The sequence below is a fragment of the Rhinolophus sinicus genome, chromosome 8 (genome assembly GCF_057876585.1).
Source record: "Rhinolophus sinicus isolate RSI-liver-muscle chromosome 8, RSI-T2T, whole genome shotgun sequence".
Classification (NCBI taxonomy): domain Eukaryota; kingdom Metazoa; phylum Chordata; class Mammalia; order Chiroptera; family Rhinolophidae; genus Rhinolophus; species Rhinolophus sinicus.
The window spans coordinates 25899485-25915928 of NC_142508.1; the positions used below are offsets into that span (position 1 = coordinate 25899485).

A 16444-nucleotide genomic window follows, 5' to 3' on the forward strand; every position below is an offset into this window, starting at 1 on the left:
GAACACCTAAACCCAGAATAGTTAAATCTAGGAAATTATCTACATAAATTAAAAGCCTGAAATTTGGAATTTTCAAATTTACTTGCTAAAGCCATTGTAAAAATATGCTGAGATCTTGCCCCTGTACCTGTCAAGTCCAGAAGTCTGTGCACATGAACTGAGTGCATCTATACAACTCTGAATCTATTCTAAGGAGATGAATTTCTGCAGGTATTATCTTCAAGGATCCTCAGCAAAATAGATTTATAAATATACGAGGACAGATAGTTAAGTTTGCGAACTGATCCTAGAAACAGCGCTACACACCTCATTGCTGAATATCACTATGGTCACCTTCGAAGTACTTCCCTTGGGAAGCTATGCACCAACGCCAGCGTCTAGTCCACCCTTCAAAGCAATTTTGGAACTCTTTGTCTGGAATGGCCATCAGAGCTGTCATCCTACTACCCTTGATGTCGGGAATGTCATATGTCACCAAATATCTTCTTTTCAATATTACCTTTATCTTAGGGGAAGGAAAGAAGTAATTTGGAACCAGGTCAGGTGAGTAGGGAGGGTGTTCCAATACAGTTATTTGTTTACTGGCTAAAAACTCCCTCACAGACAGTGCTGTGTGAGCTAGTGCATTGTCGTGATGCAAGAGCTCCTTTGGGACCATTTGTGCGCACACCTTTCTTATGCCAAGATTTTCAGTTCAGATTTTCCTAACTCTTTCTCTGTTGATGTTTACTTGGTCTGCTACGCTTCTCATAGTCAGCTGATGATTTTGAGGCACAATTCGATGAATTTTTGCAATGTTTTCATCAGTTCTGCTTGTTACTTGCCACCCCGACCTCTCTTCATCAGTGACGCGTTCTCTCCCCTCAGAAAAATGTTTAATCCATTTGTACACTGCCATTTTCTTTATGGCATTCTGCCCATAAACTTGGACTAACATGTCCCTGATTTCACTTCCACTCTTGCCAAGTTTAACAAGAAATTTAATGTTTGTTCATTGCTCTAATTCAAGCTCAGACATTCTCGCAACAGCACACAAAACACACAACAACAATAACGAACACCACTCAGCAACACACCAACACATGTCGGCACGAACACAGCTGTGAGACAGTGATATACCAAGGTTATGAGACCTTACCGACCCATTTGTACAGTGCTGCCAATGTAAGTGTACGGTGGCAAGTTCACAAATGTAATTGTCAGATCTCATATGTGGGGTTTTTTTTTAAATTGGGGAGAAACGATTTTGAAAACATGACATAAAACTAGAAACCATAAAGTTGTGAATCCAAATTATCATGTTATTTTCATTCTTTCCAAAGGAGTTATTATGCTATTATCAACTTGAAAACTAGAAAACCATAAAACCATCTCTGGAGGATGGGTTTACATGGAACTTTCATTTTATACTTTTTACATTGTCTGTAGTCTTAAATTTTTTACACATGCATGTGTTATTCTGGTAATCAATAAACATATATATAGTTTTTAAAACAACCAATACGTGCTGTTTTTTACTTAAATGAATAAGACATTTTCTAAAGTGGGAATTTGGGGGATTTTTAAAAAAGAATATTTCAATTTATCTTAGTTAAAAATGAGATACTTAAGGATAAGTTCACAGAGTAATAGCAGCAACAACAACAGCAACAGAAAAACTCTCCTATTTTTATAAAGAAATGTTCTAGGAAAACGAAATATGAAAAGTTACACGTTTATATGTATCTGAATTCGTTTTAGAAAGATAGCACATGCACACTGAATGGATTTTAATGTCTGAAATGCTATGATCATAAAGTCTGCTATGGTCTTACATGTTTTAGTGCATTTATAGCGGCATATGGATAACACACAGATTTATTCAAGAACCTAGAACACTGCTTCCAAGCCAGAGATGGAGAGCGGGTTAGGAAGCCAGTACCCCTGATTTCACAGGCATTACACCACCCTGAAGTGTGCCAGTGGGCTGGTGACCTGGCTTCATTGCTGGGCTACAGCTAATTATAAGGCAAATGAAACACTAAGAGAATTCACCCCAGCCAATTAACTAACAGAGTGAACAGAATTGTCTTAGAATGTCCTGCATGCTAATTCAAACTTTATCACCGAGAAAGGCATCCATCCAACCCTGACTCTTTTGTTCCACTCTTTCTCAAGCTTTCTAATAGCAGAAATGACCCTGACGCCCAGCATCTAACCTGCTCCCTTGTAGCTGACATTCAGCTTTTCCAGCTGGGCAAGAATTTCTATGCCTCACCCTGGGCTATAAGCAGTGCTGTTTAAGTAACGTAAGTTGCTGCATGGTAATAAGCTAATAATCACATAACTCCATCAGAAAGAATGAAAGTAATGTGCTAACTTGGATTCACTATACTTATATTATAACTCAGTAAGTGTAATTAATTTGTGTCACCAAATGGCTGGATTAATTAACACATCTAATGGGCAATGCTCCTAAAACTAAGGTTGTAAAAACAATGATTATAGTTCTTGAAATCCTTATTTTTTCTACGCTGCCATTAAATTGTTGAAATACCAAGTTGCACTTTCTCAACACTAAAGAGCTATAAACTATGCTTTGGATTCTGCGTCGAGGTTGTATAAAACTATTTCATAAACAGCTGCAGCTACGAATTCTCCCTGTCCTTCAATGCATCCTGGCCACATAGAACACTACTCCCGAGAAAGGATCCAGGGGTCAGATTTGCTCTCTCTGGAGCCAATAGCTTAACGTCTTTAAACCAATTCCTCTTGTCTATAAATTGAGGGATTTGACTGTAAAGTCCTTTTCAACTCTAAGACAAATGACAAATCTAGCACAGGACGGATTTAAGCTACAAACTATAAACTTTTGTTAACCGATATCACAAAGGGCTAATCTCACTAATAAATAAACGAGTACTTCTTTCACAAAAGAACTCAAACCCACACGAGATAACCCCTTTTCACTGATTAGACTGGCAAAAATACAAAAGTTTGAGAACACGCATTTTTTTTTTTTAGATTTGCTTAAAATGAGTCAAACCTACATGCTGTCTAGAATAATAAGTTATTATTATTACTGCTGCTGCTACACATTCTTCACTCTAAATAGTTAAACTCCACAAAAGTCTAATCTGAACCTGTTATGGCTGACCTCATAATCCCCATTCACCCAGTGTCTACAGGACGATGGCAGCAGGACGATGGCTGGATTCCTAAATGTGACACCTTCTCTGGCTGGAGGGCAGTCCTTTAGGATCTTGAATAAACTGGTGTGCTAACCAAACCGAGGTATGGATGTATATTTTATACTTTCTCTAATGATTTTATAGAAAACAATGAGGCAATATTTATAAACCACTCAGAATTCCCAGTAAGAAAGACTTACACTTAAGGAGTTTTGTGTATATGTATATTCACACACACATACATTGGATTAGCTAAATCCTGAACTGATAACCTGGAAATGAAAAGTCGGCTTTCAGTTTGACCACAGTTTTATCATATTTTCTGCGTCTTTGTATTATAATCTCTTTTTAAAATAGGATCTTCTGAAATTCTCTCATTATTTCTAAGGGAGATGAGGAGAAATTATTTAGTTACAGGAATCCCCGGCAATTATGGAACAACTGTTCTAGGAAACTCCAAGGATGAGAGGGTGTGTCTTTGTCCAGCTCTTCTTACACTGGTGAGGTTCCCCCTGCCCACAGGCCTGGGAGAGCAGAGGGGCGCACAGTAATGACCTTTCCTTCCCTCACTTTGCTCCCGATGTCCAAGGGAGTGGCTGAGAGGACGACAGTGGGCTGCACGGAGAGGCTCAACTTCTTAGTCTTCCATTAGTCCAATGTCTTAATTTGGGAGCAAAGAAACCAACAGCCCCTACATTAGCTTCCATTCCAACCCATCTCCACTCACTTCACTCCCTTATTTCTGTAGGTAGGACTTCTGCCATAGAGCAAAGTGGAAATTGTCACCATGATAAGTTCAATCGGCATATAATATGTATTCAAAATGAATTACAAACCTTTAAACTCTGGGTGCTTATATACCTAAGCAACACAAAGGATACTAGTCAATATAATTTTTCATGAATAGAATATACTTGAATAGATTTGCAACATGTTCTACAGCAATTATTTTCATCTTCATTCTTTATAAAAATCCTCAGGAAGGTATAAGAATTATTCTTATCATATTAGCATACCAAGGGTACCAGCGTCACCGAGGGATACTTTTAAATGTTCAGTTTCTTGGTATTAAACTAGAATGAACTAACTTAAAACTACTAAATTCACTCAATAACCCAAATTATGATATCATCTCATAGCTCAGCTGGAATGCCAGTTACTTTTAAATCATTCTATGAAATTTTCCGGGGGTTATGGGTGGAACACCATTATTTATTTATCATCTATTGCTGGTTTCCTTAACTTTACCTGACGGCATTACAAAGATTACAGAGGTTTAATCTCAAAGCCTTATTAAAACAAAGCCTATTACTGCCCCTCATTATTTAGAGTCCCAGTGTATCTGATGACGTTTCTTTTCCATGTGTCAATGAAGCCTGGCCATTCCCAATGTGCCAACTGCCGTATCTTCTGTGAGACGAGCTCATGGGATGAGGGCCGGGGGACAGCCTCAAATACTATTTGTTTCGCTTACTTTCCCTCACTGTCGAAGTACCACCCAGGAGGAGAAAAAGACCAGCCATCCAAACTGTCTATTAGAAACCATACAACAATATCTAGTTACTTACTACACCGTTAGGTACAAATGCATTAAGCAGCCAGTTTAAAGTAACTAGTGTGATTTCTTTTTGTTAATTTCAAAAGGGTTAAAGTCAAAAATCCAATCCAATGATCTGCTGAAAAGAATTTTAACTAAAATTTTCCGTAGTGCTTGAAACAATACTTTTAAATTTGTAATGTCCTAAGAGAAAGACTCTATATGAGATGGAAAGAGAAGTCGGAGGTTAGCTCCTGACGGATTCCTGAAAGCTGACCCAGTGTGTGTTTTGTTTATTTGCTCAGCAAACATTTGCATAGACCTTCACATGGGACAGACACAAGCTCTATGTAGTTTACAAATACTGGCTCATCCAGTCCTCCTAACTGCCCAGTGTAGCAAGTACTACTGTCCCCAGGCTGGAGCTGGGGAAGCAGGCACTGAGGAGTCAGGTGACTCAGTCACACAACAGTCAGTGGCAGCTGCAGGATTTACACCTGGGTGTCCGGTGCCCCTAAGCACACGCAACTGCCCCCCCACAGTATGGCCTCGCTGCAGGAGGTCGCTTAGGCATTTATTATGCCATAATGTGGACATGCCCAGAGGGACAGATGGGTGAAAACACAAAGCAAACAACTCCTCTGTCCCTGTAAAGTCTGCCGAAGGTGTTTGTATCATTCACCTGAATACAGCTGTACCGTACCTCGTTCCTTCCACTTAGATCGTACATTTCAACCCCCAAAAAATATGTTATATAATATACTACAGTTGGTATTTTCACTTACTATATCATCGTTTTCTATTTCGGAACATGCAGACCTGCCTCAGTCATTTAAAATGCTTCGCGGCATTAGATTGTGTGGAGGCCTGGGGAGATGGTGCAGCAGACTGTTGGAACCTCCCAGGTTTTATTACTGAGCTTCTCCTGGTTTTCTCCCCACGTCTCGTTACAGTAACCTGCGTAACATCTCACCTTTCCAGTCCTGTACCTCAGAGACTACAGCTCAGCGTGTGTTCCAGGTGGCTTCCGGCACAGGCTGCCTGGACTTGTAAGCCTGAGATTCTGAGTCCCCGTGCTCCCCCTTTCTTTGCCTCACACCCCCTTCTGTAGAGGCCTAACCTGTGCCTTCCTGCCCCAGCACCTCTGGTCTCCGACTGGATCTGACACCTTCACCACCTTCCCCCACCCCTGACGAGGGACCAGGTGCAGTGACAACATCTCTAGCCCAGGTCTGGCTTCTGCCCACCGGCAAGGCTCTGCTGGAAGGAGTTAGCTCTGCCTGCCAGATCCCAAGGAGCGAAAAATCAAACTCAGTGAACAGGCGGTAATTAAACTTCCGCCTCAAAGTCCAGAAGAGGTTGTCAGTGGGGTTTCTCAGTGGGTCCCTGCTACTCAGCAAGGATGCACTTTTATGTTTAGTTTTACAACTTGAACTCTCGCCAATAGCATTCTTAGAGAAAACCATAAACAGTGAATAAAAGCAAAAATAAGAGTTGTTTTAAGGGGAAAATGGCAATCAGTACAGAAGGTAACCTGAGAGGACCTGGCATTTCTGAAACCCGAACAGCTATTACTAAGTGGATTATGCCTACTCTCCATTTCTAGGTGAGATGAATAGACACACTACCTGACAGTGACTAGGTCATTTACAGACTCAATCTACTGTTTTCTCCTTCAGTCTAGAATCCTTAAGGAAGCCACTCAAAGACTTGATATTACAAATGACACCAACTGGGGGCGGGGTGGTGGGAGCTGAGGACGAGCTCAGCCGGAGACCACGGTGTGAAGCCTGCCTGACGGGTCTGTACTGTACAAAGGCACAGATCTGACTGCGTTTTCTCCCCCACCGCAGTCCACATCACCGCCCCAGATAATGGTTCCTATAGGAAATGGGAGGATGAAAAGTAATTTCTCCCATTAAATGAGAACTATTTTGCTTATGACATTAGTATGTATGCTCTTACTTGAGAAATCTCGTGTCTTAAGTAAACTGCAAGAATACAGTCTTGTGAGAAAACTTTCACACCAAGGGAGATTTTCTGTTAGATCTAAAGACCAGTAATAACCACAGCCACACAGACAGATGACCACGCGGGTTTCCGGTTTACCTCAAGTGGAAGACTATAGCCAAGAAAAAGCAAATGGAACCTAGTTTAGCATGTTCTGCCTCTCGTGCTTCTTCCACGGGCTGAACAGGACATTTCATGGGGTTTGCTCACTGATAACTTTTTACAGATCTGACTGCCACAGCTTTACCCAGCAGGTGCACTAACTGGGTTACCAAGCTCCCAGCCATGAGCTACCAGGTACCATTCAAATATGATCACTTTCCACATGCGCCATGATGTGGGAAAAGTTCATCCTTGTCCATCAGGCCATCTAGGTCTTACTTGGCACAGCCCACATTGACATATAGTGTCTTTGAAGAACGACAACACGTTTGAGCTGGAAAAGTCCTCAGATCACCACCTCCCAAATGGCGCTCCTCCTAAGTAAGTAACATGGCGTTAAGAGGTGTTAGTTCAATAGGGGGAGGGGCAATTTGAGAAATACTGGCTGAAAGCTTAGCAGATTTCCTTAGAGCAGTATGTCTCTGAAGCTTCCACGCGCTGAGTGCAGTGACTGCAGGAGGGGAGAGGAACACAGTGTATGTTGGTGTGACGGTGGAAGCCTTAGAATGTCTTTTCCAATTGAGGTCAAGTACGCAGTCTTCACTACGTTCACATCACTGTGCAACCCACCCCAGAGCTTCTGATCTTGCAGAACTGAAACTCTATAGCCATTAAACCACAATTCCCAGCCCCGGGCAGCTACCCTGAGAATATCTTTAGCAAGTGATGATTCACAAAACACACTTTGGAAAGGCTGCTTGATCCCTGATAGTTCACCCCTCATTTTACAGATGACAAAATGGGCCTGGAGACGTGAATGTGTCCCGTGTCCCAAGTTGCGAGTGAGCCAGGCCTAGAGACAGACTGCTGGACTTCCGGTCAGACCACTTCTCACAGCACCAGGAGCAACAGCTGAAGTGCACCACTCGTCACCCAAGTTCTACCCCTACAGGCTCTGAAAAGACCTGGCACCATCCAGGTGGACTTCACGGTCAAGGACTGTTAGGTAAAAGGATTTTCCCCAAGGTCATACCAAGTCCACAATTCTCCAAACTGGGGTGCACATAACATCAGGAAGCCCCAATTTAAACATGCCATATCTTCCGCGAGCATCAATTTTACTTGATGACTAACTGATAAATTAAATATTTTCACATTCAAGTAATCATGGATATGCCGCAAGGCAGGCTGCAAGATGAACAGCACTTACAAGGACTTTCAGAGGGTCCTCTTTCAGCAGGAGCTCCTCTGGGCTACGGGCATCCTTTCTCATCCGTCTCTAGGTCTTCAGCACTGCACGGAGGAGAGCCTACATCTACAGCAGGACCTGGGCCCAGCTCAGGAGGGGCACCCTGGGAACCTATGAACCAAACTGTACCTCCACGTGCACGCTGAAGGTTCACGACCACTCTGGCACCTGTCTCAGTGACCATCCTCCAGGTTCAAGTTAAGAGTCATCCAGTAATAACAACCAACCAGAAGAACACCAAAAGGAGCAACATTGTCTACTGCTAGACATCAGGTGTAGGATGGAATGGGGAAGTTGGGAGCAGAAGAGAAGGGCTGAATTACATCAAGCTCCTACTCGGAAGGTCCCTTGTGGGACGGCATCTACATTCCAGTAGCTACTTCTTCTTTCTGCAAATTCTAAATCCATGAAACTTAAAATACTGTATGCCCATTGATCTTTGCAATGTGTTTATTAAAATTCAATTATATCTAACCACATTGTAAGAGTGAAAATGAAAAATGTTTTCCCTTGTCTTCTGAAAATTATCCAAAGACAGAGGCACAACCTTTTAAAAAGAATTCTGCAGAAGCAGGAAGGATAAGCTCCTCTCCGTTTGGATCTCTAAGTCTTTAGCTTTCATCCATTTGCTACTGCCAACATTCTAAGCTTTAGAAATTACTGGCAGATTTTCGAAAGTAAAATATGTAGTGATAATTTGCTTGTCTTTAGCTGTGCCTAAACAACTGGCTTGCAGCAGCTGGCAAACAAAGAGTGAAATGCAGCAGAGGGAAGCCAGACACCTCTGTGACCAGCATCATGTGCCAGGGAAGGAGGCTTCAGTGCCACTTGATGTTTCCTTGTTACCTACCAAAAAAGGTCTTTAAGACCCCTCATCAGAATCTGCATCAGCACGTTAATCCTGGCACTGGGTTTTGGGTCTTCATTCTTCCCCCAGCTGCTCTCTGCCTTACATCCCCTAAAATCATGGTTCCCCATGCCAAAGTGAAAGGCAAAATGGTACATCACTCAAAGAAACAAAAAGCAAGCGCCACATAAGGTGGGAGGCATGTGCCATGAACACTAATGTAACCCGAGCAATTATAACCACTGCAGTGAGAGCTGGCACACGTCAGTTCCTGACACACAGAAGACGCTGCCGTTCGCCTTGCTGAAGGGGAGGGAGCGCCACTGGAATTGCCCAGTGGAGGCCTTCATTTTTCTAAGTGACTGAGTAACAGCTCTGGATTCCCAGCTCCCCAGGACAGGCAGTTATTTCCAAGAGCATTGCTAAATTCTCCAGACAAATTTGAATTCACACTAATTGAAGATACATGACATACTGAGTGGTGGTGGTGGTAAAGCGGGAAAACATAGGATGAAACAGTTTGTGAGGAAGTTAAAATCATTCTTAGCAGTTGCTGGTTAATTTATACACAACCTACTCGAACAATGTATCACTAAGTGGGATAAAATAATAATAGTAATGAAAACAATCCAGCACTGGATTAGAGCCACCATCCACCCTGAAAAACAGAAAGGAAATGCTTTTTATAAAAGGAAGAAGAAGAAAGGAAAGGTATTCACCATGCTTAAAAAGTACATTTATGGTGGAAATAGTAATTAACTTAAATGAGACCACTGTCCTAAACTGTGAACCCTACAATAATATTGCCTTTCACTTTTTACAGCATAAATGAGATTTCCAAAGAGGCTTAAACCATCAGACTTGCTAAATGTTTCTATACAGATCTAAAAACCAAACAAAACTACTAATCGTAAGCATGAAATTGAAAATAAAGCAGCTTTACCAGCTTCAAAAAAAATACAACATATAAGATGTGATCACAAAATACAGTGAATGTTTAAATAAAAAAAATTATTACAGTAAAAGACACATTGCCATTAATCCCCCTCAAAATACTTGCTAACACAGTTGAGGAAAAGCACTAGAAAGGTAATACCTGAATTACCTGTCACGGGACTGACAGCTGCTCTAGGACCAGACTTTAATGAGGTGCCTCTGAATCCTCTTCCCAACTAGGTCTCCCCTTTCAGACTCGCTCAGTTTTAGCAATAATCCTGCTAAGTAGGTTTAACCCGAATCCCTCACCCTCAATATCTGGCCAAGTGACAGCTGACCACCGTGGTCTGCCTTCAGCAAGAATCCTGTTAGGTCAGTATAGCAAAAACTTGCAGCTACCCTCTTAGGAATTTTCCACCTGCTGAGTTCCTCCCTCAATGCTCACCCTGCTCCTTGGCTACAAACCCCCACTTTTCTTTGTACTCAGAATTGAGCCCAGTTCTATACTGAGGTCTCTTTCTCCCTGTTGCAACAGTCCTGAATAAAACATATTTTACTGCTCTAACATCTGGCCAGCTCTGGTTTTAGTCGTTGCGCCACTCTGGAAAACAGTCTGGCATTTCTTCATGTTAAACATAGAGTTACCACAAGTCTCCTGTGAGAATTGAAGAAAATACGTCCTCATAAAAACTTATATATAAATGTTCATAGCAGTATCACTCCATAAGGCCAGAAGGAAGAAACAAATGATGAGTGGATAATACACTGTGCTATATCCATGCAACAGAACTACACTCAGCAATAGAAAGGAATGCAGCACTGATATATGCCCCGACATACAGGTACCTTGAAAATAAAATACTGTGCAAAATGAAAGAAGCCAGTCACAAAAGTCTAAAGTCCGTATGTTGCATGATTCCATTTATGTGGACCTTCCAGAATAGGAGACTCCATAGAGGCAGAAAGTAGATCAGCGGTCTCCAGGGTTGGGGAGACGTGGAAACGGGAAGTGCCTGCTAATGGGCACAGAGTTTCTTCTGGGGGTGACGTAAACGTTCTAAAATTAGAGAATGATGATGGTTGCGGAACTCTAAAAGCCACTGAATTGTATACTTTAAAAGGGTAGACTTTACTGTATGTGAATTGTATTTCAGTAAAGCTGTTATAAAAAAACAAGTCATTGCCACCAGTGCATTTGTTCAATGTGTATTTGTTGAGGGTATACTATGTGCCGGGCACTGGGAATAAAGCAATATAGAGACATGGTTCCCGCCCTCCCAGTTTTCAGTCTTGTGCAGGAAGCCTGGGTTTAAATCCTTGTCCATGGTTTACTGTAATCTGTGAAAGTATCTTACTTTCTCATCTACAAACAGGATTAGAGGTGGTACTCAGTGAATGACAGATAGGAAGGACTCCCTAATTGTTAGTTATTGTTATTAATTGAATATAAAGGCAAATTTTAAATGCCAGGAGAGAGAAAGAAAACAAATAAAACAGGAAAGCTTAGACTGGGAGGTTGGAGAAAGTATCAGGAAATGACATTTGGACCGAAACCTAAAAGATCGATCGATTGAAGGTAGTCAGAAAATTTAAAGAACTGTAGACAAAGGAAAGTGCAAGTGCAAAGGTCTGGAGGCAAGGAAGGGTGTGAAGTGCGCTAGGAACTATGTCACATGGTCAGGGGACACTGAACAGTGAGGGAAAGATAAGCAGGAGCCAGACGTGCTGGGCCCTATAGTCCAAAATAAGCATTTCGGACTTTATTTTAAGTACAATGGAAAATCACTGAAGGCTTTTAAGCAGGATGACATGATCCAAACTATATTTCAGAACTCACTGGCTGCTGTGAGGGGGAGAACATGCAGTGAGCAGGCCACTGCTGTGCTCCGGGCAGAGATCATGGAAGCTGGATTCCACTGTGGTTGACACCCCATCATTTCGACTGGGCTGAGGCAGAATCCTTCCTTTCTGTTCTACAAACGCAGCCTGCACTGGACAGAACACAGAAGGGAGAGTGACAGGATGCAAAACGGAGTGCACTGCAACGGGCTTGCGTCAAAAGCCCTGAGATTCCTAGCTCCACCCCCAACAGGCATGAAATCTTGGCCAATGCTTCCTCCTGGAGTGTGGGTTCCTTATCGGTATAATCAGACTAAGAGCTCTATCTCACAGGATGCCTCCAGGATTAACAGACTTCATGCAAGTGAAAGTGCCTGCAGAGTATCAAGCAGTGTGCTCTGGGTTTTTGCTAGTTAGTTTCAGAGCTACGTATCCACAATGAAAACAAAATACAGACTGTGATTATTTGTTCCTCTTTAAAGCCAAGTTGTATTTTGTGTTGTTTTGTGTTAATGACCATGTAGTAAGCTTCTTAAATATACTCCAGTCCGCAGAGCACACAGCAGGGATCCACTGACTTCTGTTCCAGGGCACGGACTTGCTGGGAAACCCTTACAGCTGTGGCAGATCCAAGTCCTCTCCCAGAGACGCCTCCCTGCGAAGCAAGTGGTATTTAAAGGAAGCTTTTCCCCACATAATGATCAGCACTCACACTGCTCACAAAGTGATAAAGTGATACCCCCCAGGTCGACTACCCCTCAGACTCTACACAGCTGTTCCACTACCATTCATGCTTCACATGCCGTGATATATACATATTAATTATAGCTGACGTTCAATATTATTTTATATCGATTTCAGGTGTACAGTGCAGTGGTTAGGCATTTATATAATCTATGAAGTGATACCCCCGATAAATCCAGTGCCCATCTAGCACCCTACATAGTCTTCACAACATTATTGATTACATTCTCTGTACAGTCTTTCCCATCCCTGTGACTATTTTGTTTTGTAACTACTAATTTGTACTTTGTAATCCCCTCACCTTCTCCCCCATCTCCCCGCCCATCTAGCAACCATCAGTTTTTTCTCTGTGTCTATGAATCCGTTTTGTTTGCTCATTTTTTCTGTTCTCACATATAAGTGAGATAATGTGGTATTTGTCTTTCTCAGTCTGATTTATTTCACTTAGCGCAATATCCTCTAGGTTCATCCATGTTGTTGTAAATGGTAAGATTTTATTTTTTTATGGCAGAGTAATAGTCCATTGTGTAAATGGACCACAATGTCTTTAACCAGTCGTATATTCATGGGCATTTTGGTTGTTTCTGTATCTTGGCTATTGGGCATAGCGCTGCAAAAATAAATTATTCAAAAAAAAAGTTGAAATTATAAACATCTTAGAAGAAAACATAAAGGAAAAGCTTCATGATGTTGAATTTGGCAATGATTTCATGGATACCAAAGCACAGGCAACAAAAGAAAATATAGATCGATTTGACTTCATCAAAATCAGTAACCTTTGTGCATCAAAGGACACTATCAAGAAAGCAAAAAGACATCTTGCAGAATGGGAGAAAATATCTGCAAATCACATATCTGATAAGGGGTTAATATCTAATATATATAAAGAACTCTTACAACTCAACAAACAACAAAAACAAACAACCCAATTCAAAAATGGGCAAAGGGGTGGCCAGATGGCTCAGGTGGTTAGAGCGTGAGCTCTATGCAACAGGGTTGCTGGTTCGATTCCCCATGGACCAGCGAGCTGCGCCCTCCGCAACTAGAATGAAGTCAATGAGCTGCCGCTGTGCTCCCAGATGGCTCAGTTGGTTGGAGCGCGAGTTCTCAACCATAAGATTGACAATTCGACTCCTGCAAGGGATGGTGGGCTGCGCCCCCTGCAACTAACAACTGCAACTAGACCTGGAGCTGAGCTGCGCCCTCCACAACTAAGATTGAAAGGACAACTTGACTTGGATGGAGCTGGTGAGTCCTGGGAAAAACACACTATACTGTTCCCCAATAAAAAGTCCTGGAAATACAAATACACAGTGTTCCCCAATAAAGTCCTATTCCCCTTCCCCAATAAAATCTTAAAAAAAAAAAAAAAAGTGGGAAAAGGGCTTGAATAGACATTTCTCCAAAGAAGATATATACAGATGGCTAACAAGCATAGGAAAAGATGCTCAACAATCATTAGCTATTAGGGAAATTCAAATCAAAACCGCAATGAGATAACACTTCACACCTACTGTACTTACTAGGATGGCTATAATAATTTTTTTAAAACAGAAAAAAAAAAATGTTGTTGAAGATACAGAGAAATTGGAACCCTCATCGTTTGCTGGTGGGAATGTAAAATGATGCAGCTGTTTTGGAAAACAGTTTGGTGGTTCCTCAAAAAGTTACTTAGAATTATCATATGATCTAGCAATTTCACTCCTAGGTATATATCCAGAATAAATAAAAGCAGGGATTTGAACAGATATTTGTACACCAATGTTCATAGCAGCATTACTCACAATAGCCAAAAAGATGGAAGCAATCCAAGTGTCCATTGATAGATAAATGGATAAACAAAATGTGCTACATACACATTTTGTTTGTATTGTTGAACTATTATTCAACAATAAAAAGAAATGAAAATTTATCTATGCTATAACTTGAATGGACCTTGAAAACATGCTAAGTGAAATAAGCCAGACACAGAAGGACAAATATTAGATGATCCCACTTATATGATGTACCTAGAATAGTCAAATTCATAGAGACGGAAAGTAGGATAGATATACCAGGGTTGGGGGCAAGTTACTGTTTAATGGGTTACAGAATTCTGTTGGAGATGACGGAAAAGCTGTGGGTATATATAGTGTAATGGTTACACAACATTGTGAATATATTTAATGCCGCTGAATTGTACATTTGCAAGTGGTTAAAATGGTAAATTTTATGTCATATATATTTGCCATAATTTTAAAAATTAGGTTGTGCCAATGTTTGCACTACCCTGAGTAGACTACAACTATTGAATTGTACAATTTATATGGGTAAATTATATGGTATGAACATTATATCTAAACAAAGCTGTTAACAATAAAAAAGGAAAAAAAATTCAAGGAAAGCTTTTCCCTAAAGAAGCCCAGGCCAGGAAATGTACTGACCTAGAGAAATGCAGTAAACATTTTGCTATAAAACGGGTTTATGAAGCAACCAATATGAAGATTGATTTTTAGAAGGTATTCTGACAAAGTTCATGACAAAATTATCCTGTTTATATGTTTAAACTTCTGCAGAAACTTATAAATTATACTCAGCTTCTACCTGCAAAACACACTGGTCTTGCACTGGTGAAGACCCCGCACACGTCAGAGGCAGCACCTTTTCTGAAGAGTATTTGTCGATAGAGGTCACTTGGGACCTTTCTCAAGTTAATTAAATGGTTGTGAAAAAAACAAATTCTTCTGAGACTTTTCTGCAAGCCCCTGACAGAAGCCTATAGGGAAGTATTTTTTTAATTACCTTGATATTTCATTAATGTTTTTGCTGGTTTTTAATATTACATCACACTTCTTAAAATTTTTCTAAGAAAGCATTAATTAAAGGAAAAGCAAAGGGATAAGTGTTTATTTAGCAGTACGTTGAGTCAGATAAGGAGAAAGAAAACAAAACTTTGCCATATATATTGTCCTATAAATTTTTATCTTCAACAGAAAAAGGCAGACTTTGTTTTATGTCTTAATGAAATACATTAAAAAGCCAAAGGTAGCAAAACATCTTTAAATAAATGCCATATTATGTTGTCATAGCTATATTAATTATTGAATAAATATGAGGAAATCTATTTCCTTGAATAAGATTTAATGTTCTGAAAATTACTGTATTTCAAATCTTATACAGACACTGATACAGATTAATATAATTAATACCTGTTGGAAATTGCTATAAATGGCACACATTGGCATAAAATGATGTCCCCTGGGTAAAGGGGATATGAGAGGATAAGTACCACGGGTATTTTCCAAATTAGTTTGTGGTTTTCAAACTGAACTTCCTTTAAAGAAGCAAATACACTACGCTTCTATGGAAAAAAAGAAGATACCAATAAAGCAGCATATGGAATTATTTTATACAAATACAAACATAAAAATGTTTTTGGAAAAAAAATGTTTTTCCAAGGCCTCTCAACTGATAGAAAGTCAATGAATGAAAACAAATTTTTATCGCTCTGTCCTGGGCTTAAAGCAGAAAAAAAGAAAGAGAGAGAGAAAGAAAGAAAGGGAATCGAAACTGTATTTTATCAATTACATAAAATCATCAGAATATTATAAAAAGAACCTTATCACCTTAATTTTCTTTCTCATTTAATTCTGCCTAGGACCTCAAAAAAGAACTGACATTTAAAAACAAACAGAAAAAGCAAACACTTAAGGTTCTATTTCCAGTTAATTGTTATGTTGATTGTGATATTTTTCCATGTGCAGGGTAATGCCCTTATTATAGTCTGCTAAAAAAAAAATCAGTACCATAAAATATCATTAGATATAGATTAATGAGAGTCTCAGCAAAAATCAAAACCAAGGATTTCTTAACTGTCTCCATTCTATCTGCCTATGTGGGGGATTCAGGCACCAACAATTCTAACTGAACAGAGTGACAGAACTAACCCATTATTTTGGCTAGGAAAAAGACTAGGACAGTCCCAAGAAGCTGAGCATGCACCATTTCCTCTTTTGTCTCTCGTCCTGAAG

The 16444-nt window shown here is 40.4% G+C and overlaps 1 protein-coding gene across 11 annotated transcripts in view; it reads right to left on the bottom strand.

The window, feature by feature from the left end:
• The window catches only part of ST7 (suppression of tumorigenicity 7), a 253061-nt gene that overhangs the window by 131648 nt on the left and 104969 nt on the right, over positions 1 to 16444 (bottom strand). The window contains exon 1 of one of the 11 annotated variants that reach the window (XM_088799963.1): positions 11689 to 11803. The exons of 9 other annotated variants lie outside the window; for them this stretch is intronic. In XM_088799963.1, the coding sequence (XP_088656089.1) occupies positions 11689 to 11788 (100 nt within the window). In that variant the 5' untranslated portion in view covers positions 11789 to 11803. Of the gene's footprint in view, positions 1 to 10697; positions 10789 to 11688; positions 11804 to 16444 lie in introns of those variants that run through there. One more of the 11 variants, XM_074315682.2, reaches the window with a different exon arrangement.